This window comes from Dromaius novaehollandiae, chromosome 9, assembly GCF_036370855.1.
Source record: "Dromaius novaehollandiae isolate bDroNov1 chromosome 9, bDroNov1.hap1, whole genome shotgun sequence".
NCBI classification, from domain to species: Eukaryota; Metazoa; Chordata; class Aves; order Casuariiformes; family Dromaiidae; genus Dromaius; species Dromaius novaehollandiae.
In genome coordinates this window covers 28,924,353-28,945,765 of record NC_088106.1, presented here as the reverse complement: position 1 = coordinate 28,945,765, position 21,413 = coordinate 28,924,353, and the positions used below count along the sequence as shown (strand labels likewise).

General features: G+C 42.5%; 1 protein-coding gene across 1 annotated transcript in view; it reads left to right on the top strand.

Annotated features, from left to right (window-relative positions):
- Positions 1 to 1,221: 1,221 nt before the first annotated feature.
- The window catches only part of PCCB (propionyl-CoA carboxylase subunit beta), a 30,673-nt gene continuing 10,481 nt past the window's right edge, over positions 1,222 to 21,413 (top strand). Inside the window, exons 1-9 of the mRNA XM_064517033.1 lie at positions 1,222 to 1,429; positions 3,386 to 3,505; positions 5,883 to 5,951; positions 7,875 to 7,931; positions 11,393 to 11,506; positions 14,459 to 14,569; positions 15,910 to 16,018; positions 16,910 to 17,030; positions 20,936 to 21,017. Of these exons, the coding sequence (XP_064373103.1) occupies positions 1,268 to 1,429; positions 3,386 to 3,505; positions 5,883 to 5,951; positions 7,875 to 7,931; positions 11,393 to 11,506; positions 14,459 to 14,569; positions 15,910 to 16,018; positions 16,910 to 17,030; positions 20,936 to 21,017 (945 nt within the window). The 5' untranslated portion in view covers positions 1,222 to 1,267. The remainder of the gene's footprint in view (positions 1,430 to 3,385; positions 3,506 to 5,882; positions 5,952 to 7,874; positions 7,932 to 11,392; positions 11,507 to 14,458; positions 14,570 to 15,909; positions 16,019 to 16,909; positions 17,031 to 20,935; positions 21,018 to 21,413) is intronic.

The window sequence follows — 21,413 nt, the reverse complement described above, 5'->3', positions numbered from 1 at the left end:
ATTAGGGAGAACCAATGTGTCTCGTTTCTGACTGATTCCTAGTCAGGGAGTGTCATGTACCTCTCCAGCTGCTATTGAGAAGCAGCTATCTTACCGCTAGATAGGAGCGCAGCTAAGAGATCTTGCAGTTACTGTGGCAAGGGTGTGAGGGGGGGGGACTAGAAATCTCATTACCTGACATAGTCCCCCATTAGCTAGTGTGAGCTGAGGTGCTCAGCACTTTCCTTATTTGGTCTTCACTGGCAAGGTCTCCAGGCCTTTGTACGCAGAGACAGGGTTCAAGGAGGAGAGGAGGAGGACCGAGTCAGGAATTACTGAGGAAGTTCAACACATACAAGTTGGTGGGACCAGACAGGTGCTGAGAAAGCTGGTGTCATAGCAAGGCCCCTCAAACATCTTTGAAAGGTCATAAAGATCAGGGGAAGGAGACTTTCAAGATTCAACTGACAAAGCCTGAGAAACCTAGTCTGAATTCAGTGTTGCCTCTGGTTTGAGAAGAAGGTTGGACAGGGGCCTGAGGCCTCTCACAACCCTTGAAGACTGTTCTTCATACACTGGTGATATTTATAGGGCCATGCTTGCGTCCTTCCTCATGCTTGTGTGGACATGAAAGACCATATTCACCTAGCTTTATTTTGGTTCTTTTCAACTGAGCACTCCATTTCTCGGTGGTCAGCATCTGAGGTGGGCTACACTGTCAACAATTACATTTTCTGGTAAACAGCGGAGTTTGAAAGCCAGAGAACTGCTGGGGAAGAGATGACATGCAATCTCTGGGCTGCGGACACGCTGCAGCTGCTCGCGTGGTCCGTCCCGGCTGCGCTCCCCAAACACCCTGCCCGCTTCCTCTCTTGGGGTCTTTATCTTCCTCCCCCCTAAGAAAGCACGTGCTGACAAGAGCCAGCTTCCCCGTCCGCGCAAGGAGGCAGAGGCTCGGTTCCCCTGTATCACAAGGACAGCGTTGTCATGGCAAATACTTCCTAGTGCCCTGCTGAAAAGGGGAGGGCGACCGAGCTCCAGAGCTGAACACCCTTCTCTGTAGCCTCTGCAGTGCGCGTTTCCAGAGCCCCCGCGCAGCCGCACCGCTGTGTCACAGAGCAGGCAGGGAAGAAGGGGGAGAGTCGATGCATTTCCCCGCGGGGCTGCCGGAAAGCTTCGCTGCGCCGGCGGTGTCCTGGCGCCCGGCCTCGCCGCGGGGAGCGCGCCGGGCCCGGGCTGCCGCCGCCTCGGGGCCGCGCAGGCGCCGTTGCCGCCGCTGGCTCGCGACATGGCGGCGGCGCTGCGCGCGCTGCGGCGGGCGGCGGCGGGGCCGCTGTGCCGGGCCGCCTCGGGGGGCCGCCCGCAGTCCGTGCCCGAGCGCATCGAGGAGAAGCGCCGCGCCGCGCTGCTCGGCGGCGGCCGGAGCCGCATCGAGGCGCAGCACAAGCGGGTGAGCGGCGGCGGCGGGGGAGGAGCGCCTGCTGCGGGGCCCGGGCGGCGCCGCTTCCGCCGGGCCCCAGGCGCCCGCCCGGGCTCACTTTCGCCGCAGCGGGCTCGGAGCGGGGCGCGGGCAGCCTCCCGCGGCCGGCGGCGGAGCCCCCGTAAGCCTGCGGCGGTGTCCCCTTCGGCTGCAGGGGCTCTTCACCGAAGTGGCGGTGAGGACCGCACTAGCAGTCCCCAGGGGAAAAAGCAGTATTGCCAGCGTGTCCGCCGCGTCAGTGAGACTGGCTTTAAGGCACACGTGTGAGGGGCAGCACGGGCAGAGGCTGCAACTTCTGTCTCTGTTGTACTGTTGTTTAACTTTGGTTTAACGCTCCGTTAGGCCTGGAGGCGTACTGTCCAGGACAGCTCCCTCTTCCATACTGTTTTACATCGCTGCTGCAATGTCAGGTTTTATGCCTGTCAAACTAGAGGGTCATAAAAGCCATTAGTCCTTTAAGCCTTTAGGGCCTTAAAATCTGACATATCTGGAGATTCAAGCAGTTACCATACTGGTCTGGTAGTGAGTTGCAATCTGTGTCACCTACGCAGTTTTCAGATATGTGGCCATGTATCATAAACCAACATGGTACATAACGTATATGTTGTGGAGAAAAAAACCTGATCTTCTAAGAGATGAGAGCAGAGAGCTAAAAGGAGTGGAAATAAGGCAGAGGAAAAGACAGCTGGGAGGATGGCAACTGTTGGGTTTTTAGTCTTCTGCCTCTGTTGTTGAGGATTTAGGCAATGCTGAGGGGGAAGGCAATATCAATTTCCTGTTTGTATTCCCTATTTCTTGTTGGGATGTCTTCTCTGCTTTGAGTGAGGGCCTGAGCGCGTGGTGGTACCATGATGGGTGGCAGGAGTCAAGGAAGTAGCAATAAGCCATTCATATGAAGACATTCAGTTCGCTTATCAGCAATCTCCCTGCCCCAGTCAAACAACATCTGGGAAGAGGTGCATCCTCACTGAGTTACACTTAGGACATTGACACATCAATATAGAAGGATTTCTGCTTGTCTAGGGGCCTAAGACATTATATGTCATGTTTTATATAAATGAAACGTGTGGCTTACCTTAGTCTTTCCTCCATTTGTTGACCTCTGTAAACTTTTTAACCCGCTAGTCAGAAGTTGTATAGAGTAGCCTGGCTGTCTTTTAACATCACACTGAGGTAGGGGCATGCTGTCTCCAAGTGAGGGCAAGCCAGGTGCACAGGTCTTGTTTCACAGTAGGATCCCTGATCTGTGTAGGTGGATGCTCAGCTGGGCTGGAAATAACACATTTGTTTGGAAGGCTAGGACAAAAAGGACTTTGCAGTTGTTCATTATTACATGGCATCATTAGTAGTTAGGAAGGAACGTGCGTATCTGGTCAACTAATTAGGTTCTTGACTTTTATGATACTTTTGCCTATATTGCTATCTGAAGGAAAGAGAACAAAAGGAATCCATCAGAAAATCCAGAGAGGCCATTGTAGTTCCTTTTCTTCTCGTTAGCTGCAGTCTCAAGTATCACAGAGTGCGGTGAATGCCTTGAACTATTGGTGAGGACTGGACAGGAAGGATTCCACGTTTAAGAGTACAACAAAGGCCTTAATAGCAGTGTTCGAATGTGTAAGCAAAAATAGCTGTGATACTATTGTATCTGGTTGAAAAGACTTCTTGAGATCACGCTCCCTCTATCTTGCGGTAGTGCTGCTCCAATAGTCAGCCGCCTTGTCAAAGTCTGGCTTGCACTGTATTTGTTTCTAAGGAGCATAATCACCACGCAGGCTATTTTCAGCTTTGGGGCATGCAGTTGCTTAGTGGGGGCAAATATAGCAGAACAAGTAATGGAATGGTTGATTAAACTGTATCCACTGGTGGTTAGTAAACAGAGCCAGAACCACTTGATAACTCTATTAATTGCTGCTTGCTCCATTTCAGGGAAAGCTGACAGCAAGAGAGCGAATTCTTCTGTTGCTGGACCCTGACAGTTTTGACGAATATGACATGTTTGTGGAACACAGATGTTCTGACTTTGGGATGGACTCTGATAAGAATAAGGTATTTTTATTTCATATGGCTCTTGTTTCATTTTCCTTCACTGTTCAGCCAACCAAGTAGTTTGAAAATAGGCTCTTCTGTTTCCACATGATTTATTTATTTTGTTTTTTTTGGCTTTGCATTTTTTCTTTTGCTACTCTCGATTTCCATTTAACCATTTACCCAGTTTGCTTCTTTTCCATTGTCTAAGCTTGATACTTTTTTTTTTTAAATGAAGGTCACCTTTTTGGTTCAAATACATTGTTGGATATTGCCATAGATTTTTCTCTTAAATAACACAGGCATGCTGCAGAGCTTTATGGTTACTACTTTGACAGTCAAGTCACACGTGAAACGCAAATACAGGTAGATACTTCTGCCCCTCTACAGGCAATATTGCAGTTATTGGTTGAAATAACTCAGATCTATTTTTATGCTTGTCAAACTAGAGGGTCATAAAAGCCATTAGTCCTTTAAGCCTTTAGGGCCTTAAAATCTGACATATCTGGAAATTCAAGCAGTTACCATACTGGTCTGGTAGTGAGTTGCAGTCTGTGTCACTTACGCAGTTTTCAGATATGTGGCCATGTATCATAAACCAACATGGTACATAGCGTGTATGTTGTGGAGAAAAAAAATCTGTAGCTCCCCAGAGTCTCTCACCATAACATTGATGCCTGATAAATTAACTGCATGGGGGAAAAAATGTTGTTGCAACTTAATACAGATGTGACTGACAAACATGCTGGGATATGCAGGTGCCTAGTGTGAATGTGCCTGTTCAGTGCAAATCTTTCTGTAGCAGGAAGGCCCTATTTCCCTTGGAGTATGCTGGCTTGGGGCGTGGTGAGGAGCTGCTCCTTACGTGCCACTGCCCCATGCTGAGTACAATGACTACAGCTTGCGTTTGTGTGGTTATTAAACCAGTTCATCAGTCTCCAGTCCTCTCAAGTTGCAGGGCTGCATCCTGTGAACGAAACAGGGATCAGCAGGCTTCCACCGTGGGAAGCGGGGACCTTGGAAACCGGCAAAGATGAAGGATTTGTTTTTGTTTTCAGTAGCCAGGAGGCTGATGGGACCCAGTGCTGGGAAGGATGTTGTATTAGATCTGTTCTTCCCTGTCACTGAGAGTAGGAGCAAATGTCTTTTCTTTTATAAGACATATCTTGCTCCTTTCCCCCACAAATTGAAATAAGTGCAGTGTAGCCTCTCATCATAGTACTCAACACTGCATTCCACAATGCTGATAACAAATTGTTGTTTCTGAAGATATGATGAGTAGTCAAGTCCTGTGAGTGACCACAGGGTTAACTTTTTTTCTTACCCTTCAGAATTCACCTTTCGGTGAGCTGCAGATTGTGTTTACAGAGCACAGTTTCACAACGGATGACCTCATTGCGGCCAGTGAGCTGGAATATTAGGTTAGCATTGAATTTCTCTAGATTCCTGGAAGTTTCTGAAGGTAGGGTGACAATTGCGCTTGCATCAAGGGCACTGTACAGGCTGCGTGTGCTATCAGGAGGTGTCTTTGTAATAGGATGGCTGGAAGCAGAGGTGCATTTCCTGGTGTTCTGTGTGCTGAGGCCGGCTTTGCGAACCAAGAGTTGCTAGCAGTACTGTCTGCACAGCCTGGGAAAAGTCCCCACCGTGGTATGACATTCCTGAGGACTGATCACTTTGAGCACAAATGGGCCTTGTAACAGTGGACCCTGCACAGTTTGCTCTTTTTCTTTCTTTTTTTTTTTTTTTTCCCCCCGGTATGCAAAATGGCAGCAGTGAAAAGCATTTGAATGCCTGGAATTCCTTTATGCCAGTACAGTAAAGTTGCTTTTCTGCTGCTGTCTTGAAAGACAACTATGTTATTTCCTATACTCAAAAGTGAGACAGTGTAGGTAAGCAGATTTTAAGATTCTCAGGCTCTTCCTCTTCCAACTCTCTCCTCCTCCCTTATTTACAGGGTGAAAAATGGGACAGGCTAGTTTGAAGTATATTTTGGGTGACTGTTTTTTGATGTTTCCAGGGTTGTTGTTTTTTTCTTTGTCAACACCTCAAGAAAGGTTTGTATACTGTAATCATTTCTTTCAGAAACATTAGTTGGTCCTAATAAAAGATATGTCCTGTCTCTAAATATGTGATTTACCTTAATTTCAGATGAGATGAAAATTTTTTGAGGAGAAACTGCAAAATTTGCTCATACTTCACACTAACATATAGTTGTCCATAGCAAGGATAGGGGAAGTCTTTCTGGAGCCCCTGCTGCAAACATGAAAGAGCAGTCCTCTTGGAGAACGAGTCTTTGCCTTGGCCTGGTACTCAGTATAGGGTTTCTTTTAGTGGATGCCATTGCTACTTTGTTTTTTTTGTTATTATTTTTAACTATTTTTTTTTCTTAATGCAGTATCCTGGAGACAGTGTGGTAACTGGCCGGGGCCGTATTAATGGGAGACTGGCTTATGTTTTCAGTCAGGTATGTTTTTGCTTGTTGTCTTTTAAATATCGTAAACTCATCCTTTGAAATTCACACTGTTTGAGTGTGACTGTGTAGTAATTTACCTGTTTACCTTCTACCAACAAGCATGAGGTAAACGTAGCATCTTGTGGGAGGAGGCAGGGCAGTTTCAGACAGGAAGAAACCAAAAAGCATTTCTAAAGGCTTTGTTGGGTGAGAGGTGCAGTTGTGGAACGGTGAGAGTTTGCTCATGAAAGGTGAAGCAAGTGATGTTTGTGAATGTAGAGCCAGTGGGAATGTTTTGAAATAGGGAACTGTTATTACTTTAGTGTAATATCATTGGGTGCTGCTATGCTGAGAGCCTGGAGGAGTCCCCTCAGAATCCAGTTTCAATAACCAAGGAGTGAATTAATGGAGAAATTACTGAGCACTGTGTGCTGGAAGCCCTTGCAAACTTTCACTCCATCCCTGCAGCTGGATCTGTGTGGATGGACTCCTGCAGCCATGTGGGGTCCTGTGAGTGTCAGTGGTGGGCTTTGCAAATTCTGTGGACCATCTTCAGGGATTCAGGCTGGAGAATTGGGGCCATTTGCTGGGGATCTTAACTGGAATTACAATGAGTTGAATTCATGATAGAGAGTACTTGAGCAACCTTGAATTGCTTTTCAAGTTAGAACTCTCTGATTAGTTGAAGAGATTATGATAGACAGGGTATAAGTAAATAGATAGAATATATGTTTTATATTAACATAAAAATATTTTAGAGGGAACACTATAGGTAGAGATTTGTCTTGATTGAGTCTCAACACAGTGAAAGAAGAGCTTTCTTTCAGATCCTTGGTAACTGCCTATCTATTCTGGGCCACAGAGTAGCCTTTGTTCAAATTGCTACCACAGCCAGAATGATTGTTGCTGTGTGACCTTGGAGCAAGTCATACACCCAGCTTTTTTATCTTGGGTATGTAGTTCTTCCAAGGAAAGACACTGTGTTATTACCATGTGGGCCTGCACATGGATAGTTGAGCTGAACGGAGGCCTTGGTTTTAGAAGAACACTAGTCAAGGGCAGTTTTTATATGAAAAGAAATTAAATGTGCCTCCTTATGGTATACCTTCTTTTAGCATCTTATCTTCCTCCAAATCCAGCTGCCACCTGAGATGTTACTTCCTTTTTCGTCCAAGTTCTCTGTCAGCATGTTTTTTAGGGCTCCTCTGAGTGAAAGACTCAGTGGGCATGCACTGGTGAAGCTCATGAAGAGTTGGCTCTGGGCTCCACTGGTGTCAGTAGGTGTCGATATCCCTTTTTCCTTTTGGATCAGATGTTCCCTTGTCCCTCCTGGGACATCAGGTTGCTATTTCAAGATCTTACTGCTCAGAACTAGAGGTAGCACCAGCAAGTCAGTTTTGGCTGACATCGTCCTTGCAGTACCCATAAAATAATAATTGATGTTTGGAGTGAATCTCATGAATATAGAACAATTGGATATTTTCAGTTCAGAATTTCTGCCCGTTTGTGTGTCAGACTATATGTTATGTGCATATCCATCTTGCTGCTGCCCATTGCAGTGGGACCTTCCTCACAGGTGAAATTTCTCGAGGCTACTGCAGTATGGATAGTCTCTGTAAAAGAGGAAAATATGTCTGTGTGAAATATAAAAAAGCAAATGAGATATAGAAAGTTTGCAATTTTAATACAGAATCCACTGGCAAGTATCTATAACAGATCCTTTTACTTGTAAAGAAGGCATGGATTGAACAGGATTGATCTACAGGCCCTACTAGGGAGGCAGGATGCACTGAAGCAGCACACCCAGTATAGAGCATTACAGGATTTTATGGTTTACTGGCAACATTTTATATCAGGATCAGTTATTGGGATTCATTTGACTACCTGTTATTGAAATGCTTTTTTCCTTAGTCTCTCTTTTCTTTTTTCTTTCAGGATTTTACTGTGTTTGGAGGTAGTTTATCTGGAGCTCATGCCCAGAAGATCTGCAAGGTAATATTTCGGAGGAGAAAATAAAAAAAATTGTCCTTTTTTTTTTTTTTATTTTATTTTCAGTCTGTTGTGCTAATGGCTTGGAGAAAATGATTTGTGTCTGAGTTTAAGTGGACTCTGATGCATGTCACTGGCAAGCTGAAAATGTGTATCTCCTCCTGTCGGTAAAGGTGTAAAAGCGCAGGTTGGCAGAGAGGTGCCCTTTGGAAGCTTTTCAAGCACAACAGGGCTTTTCTAGGTAATACATATTTTATTTGAATAAAGTTGCCTGTTGGATTGTACTAACAAGAGCCAAGAGAGACTTGCAAAGTATGGCATATGGATTAACTAGGCATTGTCCACTGCAGAAATGTGAAATGACTTGGGAGAAACTTGTTGCTATAAACAGTCTTACAAGAAAGTTTAATATTTATAAAAAGAGTGAATGGAATGAGTAAACAATCTGAAGATAAACAACTTTACAACTTGGAGGTCACTTTGATCCTCTGGGCTTTTGTTATCAGGCACTTTTGGCTGTTTATTCTCATTTTTCTGCATATATCATTGGAAAAGCCGATGTTTGAACCCCAGGGGCATGGAGGACAGGATTTTTTCCGTGCATGGGTGATCAATGGCATGGGCTGGTGAAAACTTCCTGATTTTTGTTACTATGAAATCAGAAAAAAGGCATATGGAGCTGGGGGCCTATTATCCTAATGGGAATGCTACTTTTTGGCACAGACTCTTAAGCAGTAAGGAGATGATAAACTAGAACATGCAAAGACTTTGGACTTAGCTTTACCCAGTTTTGATACTGGGAAAAGGCATTTGTATCACCCTTTCACAGTGGAGCTTTGCAGTGGCTCTTTGCATTGGGGATGGATGTAATGGTACTGGAAAGATGGGATGTTTTCTGCTCTTTTTTTTTTTTTTTGATCTCTTATTTCTGAAGAAGCAGGGAGAATGCTGGTAGCAGAACTAGAAAAAATGCAAGTCCTTCCTGGTTGGTACTGTGCTCAGTTGGCATCAGTGTCAATGTCAGTGGTGGGCTCCAAAGTTTGAAGGCTCTGGATGCATTCATTGCTATGAGTCTTTGAGGCTGTAGCTTGGGCAGTGGAGAGCCCAAAACCACTGCCTGGGTCTCTGGCTCGCTTCTTTTAGTTCTTGTTGGGCTGAATTCTGTGAAGCAGAAATCTGTTCTGAAAGAGGCAATCTTGGCCCATGCAAACTTACCAGTTGCTTAAGGAATGTAAAATGTCTGGGAACATGGAAGTGAAGTTGCTCTCCCTGTGCTGAACTTTCCTGGAGATCTACCCCTTTGGTAATTGCTTACTATTTGGGATTTTCCCCAGAGTTGCAGAGGGGTGGGATATTTGGCATCTTGCAGCAAAGCTCAAGGCTAGGTAGGTCTGAGCTACTGATTGCTTGTCCCTTTTGCAGAAGAGCCTACACTCTTTCAAACCACGTTAGATACCTGTAATGGTTTCCCTGAAGCAATAAAGATTTAATGTGGCTCTTCCGAGTGATATGTGTCCACTTGTGGTGGGGAACACCGTTTAAAGCTTGTATACTTATGTGTATCTTATGGTGTGTATGATGTCGTGTTTCAAGACCATTGGTTAGGCCCAAAGTGGAAGAAAAATAAGTGTTTGAGGAGAATGAAGCCTGAAGCGTTCCCTACAGATCCTGGTATGGCAAAAAAAAAGTTTGGTCTCAAATACAGGAGCACGTTTTCAGTATTCTGAACGTGCATGTGGATGAGTGCCTGCGGAAAAACTTTAGTATCTGGGAAAACCTTGAAACAAATAATTAAACCGTATGTAAGGCCCTGGAAGAGAGTAAAATGTGTCAGTGAACTTATTTAATTGACCTGTCCTTTTCGTAAGAGGATAACAGGCCTTCTAGGAAGAAGCAATAAATGTCACCTCTACTGATTTCCACTAAGGCATTTGATAATATCTTGCATAACATCCACATAAGCAAACAGGGCCTCTTGTGGCTCATGGAGCCTCTGTTGGCAAACCACATAGATGATTTTTAAATCTGGGATTGTGTTTAAATAGCGAATTCATTCTGTGTGTCTGCCACGGTGGTGTTCCAACTTTCAAATGGACATCCATGCACAAAGCATGAAGAACCACTGTTTTACATTAAATGATAGGGATAGGTAGGGATAAAGCCACTTGAGAGCTATATAGAGATAGTATCACTGATTCATGTTCAGGCTGAAATTTTGGTACTGTTAGGATACTGTTGATCTGAATGGGATAGAGTATACTTACTGCATTTCTAGGCAATATAAAATTCAAGGTTAATCCTGCAGGCACTCTGAAAGACAGGACTGAAGCTTTTAAAATCTTGATAAGTTAAAGATTGTCTGAAATAAGATATAATTTGGTAGCAATGATTGAAAGGGCTAATTTCAGGTAGGAAAAAGCAACTGCAAAATTCAAAATGGGGATTGACTGACAACACGGAGTTTTACAGAAAATGATCTAGGGGTAAATCAGATCTTAACATAATATGCCAGTGCCGTAGTGTTACAAAAATGGCCGACATTGTACTGGGATCTAATAAGCAGGAATATTTTAGATAACACCTAAGGGGTTCAATCCTCCCACTTAAGCCTCTGCTGCAGTATTGCGTTCGGTGTTGGGCATAACTCTTGAAGAAAGATAAGGAACCATTGCTAAGAGTCTTGAGGCGAATAGCCAAAATAATCAGATGGCTAGAGAATACGATTTAGAAAGAACAGTGCGAGTGAATTGATGGTGCTTATTCTAGAAATATGAAGGGTAATATGAAGACTGAAGGAAGATTTGAGATCCTTGAACGTTTATGAAGACTGCAGAAAAGAAAATAATAAATTGTTCTCCATGTCTACTATGTATTGAGAAAGAAGTAATGGTTCTAAATTTCAGAAGGAAAGATTTAGTTTAGTCTTCTCAAAGAACTTCCAGCAAGAAGGGTAGTCAAATATTGGAGTATACTGTTTAGGGAGATTACAGCATCACCACTGCAGTAAACTTTTAAGATCAGATTGGACATATATGTGAGACTGTTTTAGGTGCAATTTAGACTTCGTCATGAACAGAGACAGACTGGTCCTTCCTGGCCCAAGCTTCTCTGATGTGCGAGTTAGCACAGGCTTTGGAGAATACAGTAGGAGTATGGAGATGCACAGATAGTATGGCAGGTAGATATTAAAGGGCAAGACAGGGAGTAAATGCGTATCTCTTAATCTCAAGTCTGAAAGAGTCAAGATGCGATACATCAGTAAGCAGTTAGTGACTATGGTACAAGCAAAGGTGAAGGTGAGTGCTGCAGAGGCAGTTCAAATAAATCTAGCACATGTGGATTCTTTTTTTTCTAGGGGGTGGAGATTGGTGGGGTGGGGTGGGGTGAGGGGTATGTGTTTGTCTTTTTGCTTTGGAGTTTTAGTTTAGCTAGAATAATAATGCGGAGTTTGCATTCATCACCAGATCATGGATCAAGCTGCCATGGTTGGAGCACCAGTGATTGGGCTGAATGACTCTGGAGGAGCCCGTATCCAGGAAGGAGTGGAGTCTTTGGCTGGCTATGCAGATATATTTTTGGTAAGTCGGCTTCTGGTTGACCAGGAAGATTGCCATCCACAAAGGTGGGAAAGGCCTCCTTTACCTAAATTAGTGTCTGTAAGTAAACTTTGAGGATGTCATCATCCTATTTCAGCCAGTGTTACCTGGAGGACAAAGCAGATATAAAGGTTTGTGAGACCTGGACCTTCTCTCTCTTGACTCCCTTATTGGCTTTGGACAAATTACTGTACCTTTTAGTTCCATTTCCCCATCTGTTAAATAAGAATCATACTGAGCCTCGTAAAATTTTGTGATCCAATGAAAAGCTTTTTTAGGAGATGCACTATATTGTTAGCTTTGTCAGAAGAATGGAAGAATAGGCAATTTACTTAATCGTATGAAAAACCTAAGCAACTATGTAACTTTCTGATTCACACTAAAGTATAGATTCTCTGTGCTGGGAAGTAATTTCTCTAAAGAGTATTTATCTGTTTGTCAGAGACAGGGGCATACCCTGGTTTAGAGGGTGTTTTGGTAGGTGATTGATAGGGGTGATCCACCACAAGCTGCCCTTGTGCCTACTCTGGAATACAGGCATGTTAAGAGTTTCATGTTTCATTTGCTTTCAAGAGTGCTGATAAATCGTGACAGATTTCCCACTGCAGAAAGAGGGACTTAAAGTATATCAAGCACTACGTGCTTGAAGATGACTTGAGAAACTAAGATCAGAAGCACCAAATGCCTATTCTCTCAAGACAGTCAGTGAAAATAAGTTAAAAAATAGGAAATTGATACAAGTCACAAACTTCTGTACAAATAACAGTATGTGTTACAATGGAACTTGTTAACCTGACCATTTGGGGGCATCCGGTTGGACTGGTGAAAGTTTTCCATTCCAGCCCACTATACCAAGACTTTCTGGCCCGTTAGGCTTACCATGTCGCTCAAAGGCTTTCTCCTCAATTTCTGAAGCCTCATCTCTAAGATGCCTCTGTGCTGGTGGTGTTGTAAAGAGTGGGTTAAGTCCAAATCTGTGGCACTGAGTGTATTTCCCATACCAGCACTGACCTCTCACATGCTGTCATATTCCCTTCTCTCTTTTCTGAGCTGAAGAAGCATAGCGTATAGTTAGGCTATGCATATAATAGTCTAATGTATAGTTGATGCTATTGCCAAAGCAATAGTGACTTGTCTGGAGTAAAGTCCCAGATCAGAACCACTTCTGCAGGAGGAACAGAAAAAACATGAAGTTCAGCTGATGCGTTTTATAGTGAAGATACTCAAAGTTGTACTGACAGAAACGTCATTAACTATAGATGATAGGAAATGTGTTTCTCATAAGCACCGTGGTGGTGGCATAGGCCTCTTATAACTGTTTTGAAAACAAGTGATAGAAGTCTCCTGAGAATCATCAGTCATCTTACTGACAGTTTCATTTTTGCTTTAGTGTTGCCTGTGTGTGGTTTTGGTGTGGGTTTTTTTTTTCTTTTTTAACACAGTGGCAACTGCATGAGTCAATGCCATATGACGTTTGTAGCACTGACCCAGAGGACAAAGTTCAGACTATTTCCAGTTGTTACTTCTTTTTCCACAATCATGTGGGGGTGGTAGGTTTTTTAGAAACTTATTTTCTCTTGTTGTCTGGATTAATTTCTATCCATGATCCCCATCAACTATCAGCATTACTGCTTTGGAATACAACTATAGAATAATTTAGGTCAGAAGGGACCTCTGCAGGTCCATAGTCCAATCCCTTTTCAAAGCAGGGCCAATTTCAAAGCTAAACCAGGTTACTTAGGGCCTTATTTAATCAAGTTTTGAATATCTCCAAGGATGGAGATTTCACAGCCTCCCTGGGCCGCTATTCTAGTTGCTTAACCATCCTGATCGTGAGATGTTCTTTTTCTTGTATCTAGTTGGAATTTCCCTTGCTGTGACTTGTGCCAGCTGCTTCTCATCCGTTTACTGTGCGTTTCCAAGAAGAGTGGCTCAGTCTTCTCTGTAAGGACGCACTAGACAACTGAAGGCAGCAGTAAGCTGCCCCTTTGCCTTTTCTTCTCCAGGCTGAACAAACCCCATTCCCTCAGCCTGTTTGTTCCAGTCCTCTGACAGTCTTGGAGGCCTCCACTGGACGTGCTCCAGTTTGTCCGTCTTTCTCATACCGAGGGGCCCAAAACAGGATTTGATACTGCAGATACAGCCATGAGTAGCCAGCCAATCTTGCTTTGAAGGGCCTTATATGGGCCTCCATTTCTACTTCTAAGGTTTGGTGCTTCTTCAAAAAACTGAGAGATGTAGAAAACCATGTGTTAGCTGATACTTCAAGTGTATCAGTTAGTTCTGGTTAATGCTGCACATCACTTGCATTCATTTACGCGGATTCAGCATTCCAGGTGTTTCAGTATCCAGGAGAGATTAGTGTATTTCTGATCCCTCTGGACCTTTACTCCTCCGGTGTGGAGTTGGCAGTGATGCACACAAAGGTTAAATACACTGCAACTCGGAAAACAGGCAAGTGGATTCCATGCTTAGGGTGTTTCCGTGCAGTATTGTGTAATGGGTTTGTTGTTAGGATGGGGTGCAGTGGCCTCTCCTGTCTAATTAATGAAGAAGTACAATGCTGCAGCTGTTTTGGGAAGTGAACACACTTAATTTAACTCTGTTGTCATTTTGAGGAGTATTGAGGGTTAATATAAGAACGAGAGTGATTCAGGTAATGACTGAAACAGTAGGGTCCATAGGGTGTGATAATCTTCTTTTGCCAGTTGGATAGGTTGTATCTTTGTTCTGGAGAATAAAAAGAAGAGAAAAAATAGCAACAAAATTATTTTGCTTCTATTTGCATCAAGAAATTTTGTCCAGATATTTCTTTCCCAGTATATAAAGAAAGCTGTTCTGTCTTGTTGGGGAATTCTTGTGGGAACACTGCACAGATTTAAAGATGCAGAGACTTTCTGATAAAACCAGACATCTTTGTTTTTTCTGTTGCAGAGAAATGTTCTGTGTTCTGGGGTAGTTCCACAGATCTCCCTCATTATGGGTCCTTGTGCTGGTGGAGCTGTATATTCACCTGCGCTAACTGATTTCACATTCATGGTGAAGGTAAGGGTGGAGTATATGCTGACCTGCTGTTGGTAACGTTGATCGGTCACAACCAGACCCTGCGTTAAGGTTTTATTTGGAAATGGTCTCCTGCTTTGGAATAGTGAAGGCTTGGGATTTGCTGCAGGAATGTCATTAATGCCATTGTAATGTTAGTGGTTATTAGTGTCATTAATTATCAGTAACATCATTGATAGCAAGACCAAAATGGTCCCGTGCCATTATTTTGCATGTAGGATTGATGAAGGGATCAGGAATTTTTCTTAAAAAGCACTTTTGTTCAAGATGCTTATTTTAAAAAGACAAAGCCGCGCAGTTCTGTTTTCAGCTTCAGTTTTAAAGAAAACAAGTCTTAAGTGTTTAATGTAAGACAGGGCTTACAAGCTGCTACAAGGCTTTAAAATTTCGTTATGTATTACAAAGTTGGATGAAATGCAAAGATAGCAAGTTTTGTATGATCGAGTAGTGTGATGAATGTATGACCTGCTTTTGAAAAAGTTTTTTGAAAACCAGAGCCGTTTCCTCATTTTGGAAACTAATTGCTGTGGGGTGTTATGCGGCTGGCAGATATTGGTTGCAATTAGGACATGACAGATACTGCTTGAGGCATGGCTAGGGAAATGTTCGGGGGGGAAAAAAAGTGTTTTACATGATTTTTAGAAAAAGAATCACGCCTGTAAAGAGCTTCAAAAGGAATTCTGTTAATGAGTTTTGTAACATCTTAAATCAGTGGTTAATGATGGGGTGAGAAAAACATTGCACCCATATTTACTTCTTGGCATTTTGTGGTAGTGCTTTGACTGCACACAAGAGCCAGAATTGCTTCCCCCCCAGTTTAAAGTTTTGTGGTCACCCACCTTCTTCAATTTTCACTTCAAGTGTCTCCTAGTGCTAACAAAGCATTCCTTTTGCTTAGCTTGGCGTAGGACATAACTGCACTGTTCATACTGTTGTCTTTGCATTACAACTCATCTTTGTCTTAAATTATTTTTTTGCATAAACATATATAGGGACTAATATAGAAATTAAAAATAAAAGATGCACAAGAATGCTAAAATATGCCTTCATATTGAGGTTAGGTTAAATTAAACTACCTTCAGTTTATTATTTATGGAAAGCTAAGAATAATTTTCTTAAATAACCTGTGGCTAATTGAATTTTCTGTAGATTTTTAGTATAATACATTATTTTGATTTGTAAATCAAAAGGATTTTAAAGAAATTTTTCCCTGTGTTGTACTGCTTTCTTATTCTAGGGAAAGTCTCTAGAGACTGTGGCTTTTCCGTAAATGCTTCTGCAGCTTGGATCTAGCATTTACTGTCTCTTCCCCCCCCCTCCAGGATACATCCTACCTATTCATCACTGGCCCGGATGTAGTCAAGTCTGTTACCAATGAGGATGTCACGCAAGAGCAGCTTGGGGGTGCAAAGACGCACACTGCTGTATCTGGTGAGAGCTGGAGAGGTTACTTAATGTACTACTTGTTCTCTAAACTAAACGCCATAGTTGTTCTAACTAATCAGTTGATTACCTCATACAAATGTTTATACTTGTAGGTGTCACTTGAGGCTAAGGGATAAAACTCTACTTAAGGACAGGATCTTACTGTGCCTAGGACTCTCTTACCAGCCCTCCTTAGTAATGGGAGCCAAAACAGCAGAAGTGGGAGTGTGGGAGAGTTCTGGGATTTTGAAGAGAGAGATTCTGGAAGTGGGAAGGTTGGAGGAGTGCAGGGTTTTAGCAAGGCAGGCTTGGGTTTGGTGTGGTTTGGTTTTCTGAGGAAACTCACATAGGTTGAAAGATTCTTAACAGTCTGTTGTTTGCCTACTGCGTGACTGATTGAACTTCTTAACTATAAGCAAGGTGGCAATGTGAGACAGAGCTCTATTCCCCTGCCACCTCAGAGAGTCTTGGCAACACGTGACTTTTCTGGGGGCTAAAAATGGCTGTGGGACCTCAAATTGTATGTGAGCAGGACTGAAGATGAAGCAAAAAGACACGCACAGACACTGCTCAGACCCAGCCTTTGACAGTCCAGGACAGTAAGCTGGATGGAATTCCAGAAGGTCGGGATCCAGCTAGGTTTGTGGCAGCTGATAAACCTGTTTATATTACTTTAAATATGAAATCAGCAATCCAGACTTGCTAAGAAGGAGGGTTGACACAGCCACGCATTTTCTAAATATTTTCAGAGGTCAAGTTTCGTGGTCTAAAATTCCTCATTGTTAATACCTGGGTTTAAAAAATTCTGTTACAACTTCTTTGTGCCCTTACTGATACATACTTGAAAATGAAACGTTGCAAAATAATTTCAGTAATTGCTTAACTGTTTCTTTCCAGGAGTTGCACACAGAGCCTTTGAGAATGATATAGATGCTTTACTTAATCTCCGGGAGTTCTTTAATTATTTACCTCTTAGCAACCGTGATCCAGCCCCGGTTTGTGAATGCCATGATCCCAGGTAAGAGGAGACAGGCTGAGATCTGTGATCTCTGATCATTGAATTTCATGGCTTCTCTGGCTCAGAGTGTAAAGAAACGAGTGTTTTGTGCCTGGGCTCTTGGCTGATGAATTCTGTGTTGCAGTGTGAGACGATGGGAAGTGTTTCAACATGCATGTGTACAGACAGGTTAGATTTGCTTAATTTTTGTATTGTCTGAAAGCAATGTTATGCTGGCTGTGTACCGAATATAGGGAAAATAATTTCTGTCTTGACGGGCTGTCACAGTCCCTTGAATCAAGCAAGTGAAGCAGAAGATAGCACAGTGAAGACAAGCAGGGAGAACCTGCCCTGCTTTGGCGGTTATGTGGTCTGCTGGGTAAGTTTTGCTCATTAAGGTTAGAGGTGGGGAAGTGACAAGGAGGGAAAGGAGGCAAGAAGTTTTATGTATTAGGTAGCTATCCATCAGGCTTGTTATATGGTTGACAGTGTAGACTCGAATCATTTCAAGAACAGAAAAATGGCGACTGTTTGGATTTTTACCAGAATTTTTTTCCAAGAGATAGAGGGACAGTCAGAGAGCCAGCATGGGACTGTTTGAGTAGACAGACTTGCTAGTAGTATTAAAGATAGAAAACATCAGTGGAGTAAAAGCATTTTGGCCTCAGATCTGGCTGCACTGTAGGGAAACCGTAAGAGGTCATTGCCCTCCCCTGTCTGGGAATTGCTCCTGAATTTGCTCTTTCTTTCAGTTCTACAGATGTGATAAACATCTTGTGTTTTTTTTATACACATGAAGATTTTAACACGCGAGTCAGAAAGGTTATCCTGGCTTCATGTTTAACTGTTCTTTTGCAGAGTCTTTAAAACAATTTTTTTTCTTTTTGATTAATTTTACAAATCACCACTGCTCTGCTATCTGTAATATTGTTCACTATTACAGAAATAAATTTGCAGTTGTTGTTTGGAGGATATTCAGACAGGTTAATTACTTACTAATCCTAACATTTTCTAAGATGTTTCTTCTTAGAGGTCTGTTACGCTAGAAGACTGTTATGTCTTGATTGTGACAAACTAAAGCAAATCTCTTACAGTAGTTGGCAAACTTTAAGTTTAGCATATTCTTTCTTGAGCATCCATCAAATGGTCCTGAGATATCTACTGTCTGTGGCATCTGAATGTGATGTTTTAATTTTCTTATGGAAACAACAGCCCTTCAGTGTATCTTGCAACGAGGGTTTTGTTTTCCTATGAGAAGCTGTCAGTTACTGCGTAGCTGCTAATGGGTAAGAGATTAATTCTTTATTTTCTTAAGGGAGACAATCTGCTGGTAGCACTAGACGTTATTAGAGGATCGCGGTTTAATAAATACTTGATAATTTGCATTAAGAACTGTAATTCAGTAGTCTTTATGCATGTGAAGATAATTTGTTAAATCTACTTGTTTTTATGGCAGCATCTCCAACAGTTTTCCCATTTGTGCTCTTAGTACTTACATTATGATATTTCAGTGGGTTATACTGACATCTGAATGGACTCCTTTTGCTTTGAATTGATGTGGTTGATCATTACCATTGCTCCAGTCAAAGCCCATCCTTCTGGAGTAATTTTTTTCTTATTGCATCATTTTCATGCCAGGAAAAATAGTCAGCAGTAATGCAAATTAAGTGCTTTATACATTTTTTTTTTCATTGTTAAGTCCAGAAGCTGTTTTTGTTTTTGTTTTTTCTCCCCCTCTCTTTGGGTAGGTTCTTTATGGTGCTGAAAAATATCAGGCTTGGTTGGTGATACTTCTGGTGGTTGGAGTTTTTGATTTCAATGGCTTGGATTCTAAAAAGTTAGAAGGCTCCTTACAGTACAAAGTTGGCTAACTGCAAATATGTCCTCTACCTTTGAAGAGTGTCTAGTTCATTGCATCTAGTTTATTGTGTGCTGTGATTTAACTTTCTGTGTCTCTGATTATAAAAAAAAATTATTTCCTTCAAAGCTCAAAGTTTCTGGAGGAGGTAAGCATCGATCTGTGGTAACCTAGGTACATTTTCATTTTTGTACTAAATAAAAAACAGTATTGATTTAGATGATGGTTCCTCAGACTGTTGCAGTCTTCAAATGACTGCTTTGATGGTAAACAACAGATCCTTCCTGATAAATGAGATCTGTAAGAAACATAATTCTCAGCCTTTTAAATCCAGTGACTCCAATAGCAAGTTCCAGATGTCCTTCATTTTATGTGATGATTTGAAGGAGATTTTAAACTTAAGGTATCCTGGGTAATGCGTTCATTTTGCTGGTGGTTATTCACTTTGATGCCTTATAATTTCCCTCAATATAGCACTGTAAATTTATGGGAGCAGTAATTTGATGCTTCAATTTTCCTTATCTTTTGGGTTACCTGAGAATATAATCCATAAGTAATCAACAGAACTTAATGCACAGTCATACTTAGAGACAAGTAGAAGTTTTAAAAGCTCTTGTAGGTTGGAGTTTAGTATGTTAAAATGCTTTCATCTGATCAAGATTTCATTTTATCATTTTATGAAAATATTTGCATACAATACTCTTATCAATCATGTGGAAAAATACTTGAAGTGTTGCTGCCAGTTTTATTCTATAAATAAATATATCTATTATTCTCTGGGCAAATAGATGGGGCTATCTGCTCCCCTGTATGTAAGCACAGAGACAGCTGTGGGCTTTGCATTATTACTTTTTGCCTGATTTTGAAAAACTGCAGATCGTATACTTCCGTTTTAAATTGGGTAGCTAGAGCCTTGCATTGACAAAGTTTTAACTATGCTAAATCATGGCATTGTTGGAAGAGTAGTTCAATAAGAACTCCACAAAAAGGCCATTTATAATGGATATGAATCAGTATTTTTGTGGAGTAGCACAAATGTAATACCCTCCAAAGCCTTTACAGCGATGACTCATAAAAATTGCCATCCCTGCCCGCTGCCATGGGGCTATGAAAGAGTCCAAAGACCCAGTGAATGCTGTCCGACATGCGTATGTCCTTAAGGAAGCCAGTAGGATCTGATGATAGAGGTAGCGGATAGCATGAGTTGTAAACACGGGGACAGCACATTGGTTGAAATTTCGAGCTCCGCACGAAGCACATCACTGTTGAGTAAAACAGAATAGTGGTAAAGAGTCTTTAAACACAGTGTTCAACTGAAGAAGCTAGGAGGGGTCATGTCTTTCCCACCTATGAATCTCTGCTTGTTTGGTGGCAGGAGAAGCACAAATGGAAAGGTTTCTCACAGTTCAGTTTCCTTAAATGACAAGTGTTCAACGGAGGGCCATGTCTAGGCAGGGAAAGCATCGGAGCTGTCAATGTGCAGCTCCTGAATTCTGCGTGCGCAGGAGAGGCAGGTACGTGACAGGCAGCCTTGCTCCACCATTGGGAGAGACCGTTTTGCCCATCCAGCTTACAAGGACTGTAAGCGCAGGCTGTCCTGCTTGTGCCACCTCACGCTCCGCTCCGTCCCACCGGCTCCTTTCCCGCTGCTCCGCAGTGCCTCCGTGCTTTGTCCAGCACGTCTCCAGTGCCCCCTGCAGACTGCCATTTGTAGCGTTCACCCGCTCCGATACCAGCACGTGTCATTTTAGGCCCTTCTAGTCAAAGAAGGGAAATGGTATTTCTAGGAGACGATTTCCCAGGCAGAGATGCCTGTAAGAGATATCTCCTTCAGGAAGAGCTCAGCCTGGCTCGTCTCCTTTTGCTCCAGAAAGAGTTCACAACAACAGATACTTGAAGTGGGTTGAATCGTGCCCTCAGTGGCTTGAGGCACAACTGGCTAAGGTGAAGAGGAGTGACTGTTTCTTTTCCCCAAAGTCTCAGACAGGTGGAGTTGTATGCCCAAGTCTTTTGTCTTGATGTTCATCTGATCTGTAAAGATCATCACTTACGCTTTTATTTTCTGCAGTAACCGTTTGGTTCCTGAGCTGGAGACAGTTGTCCCAATCGAATCTACTAAAGCCTATGATATGCTGGATATCATATACTCTGTAAGTCTGCTAGTTTGAGCACTGTTGAGAAAACTCTGAATATTAAATTACTGTAAATTATGAAAACAAGCCAATATAATGCCACTGAAGATCTCTCTTGTTTTTTTTTTTTTTTTTTTTTTTTTTTAGTGAGCTTGTTTTCACAAGTTAGTTACTTTTTTCCCCCTCCCCATGTTGTGGCCGTGAAGCAAGGGGCACCAAAAACTGCAAAAATAAGATATTAGCAGATGAAAGGACTCCTATGATTTGGTCTCAGGCTTCATCTTCCCATGCTCAGTGCATAATAACTGATCTCATGGAAATGCTCTAATTCAGTTCTCTCTTGGGGGGGGGGGGGGTCAAAAAAATTCCCTTGTTACTACTGTCTTGAATTCGATCACTTTTTTTTCTTTTATA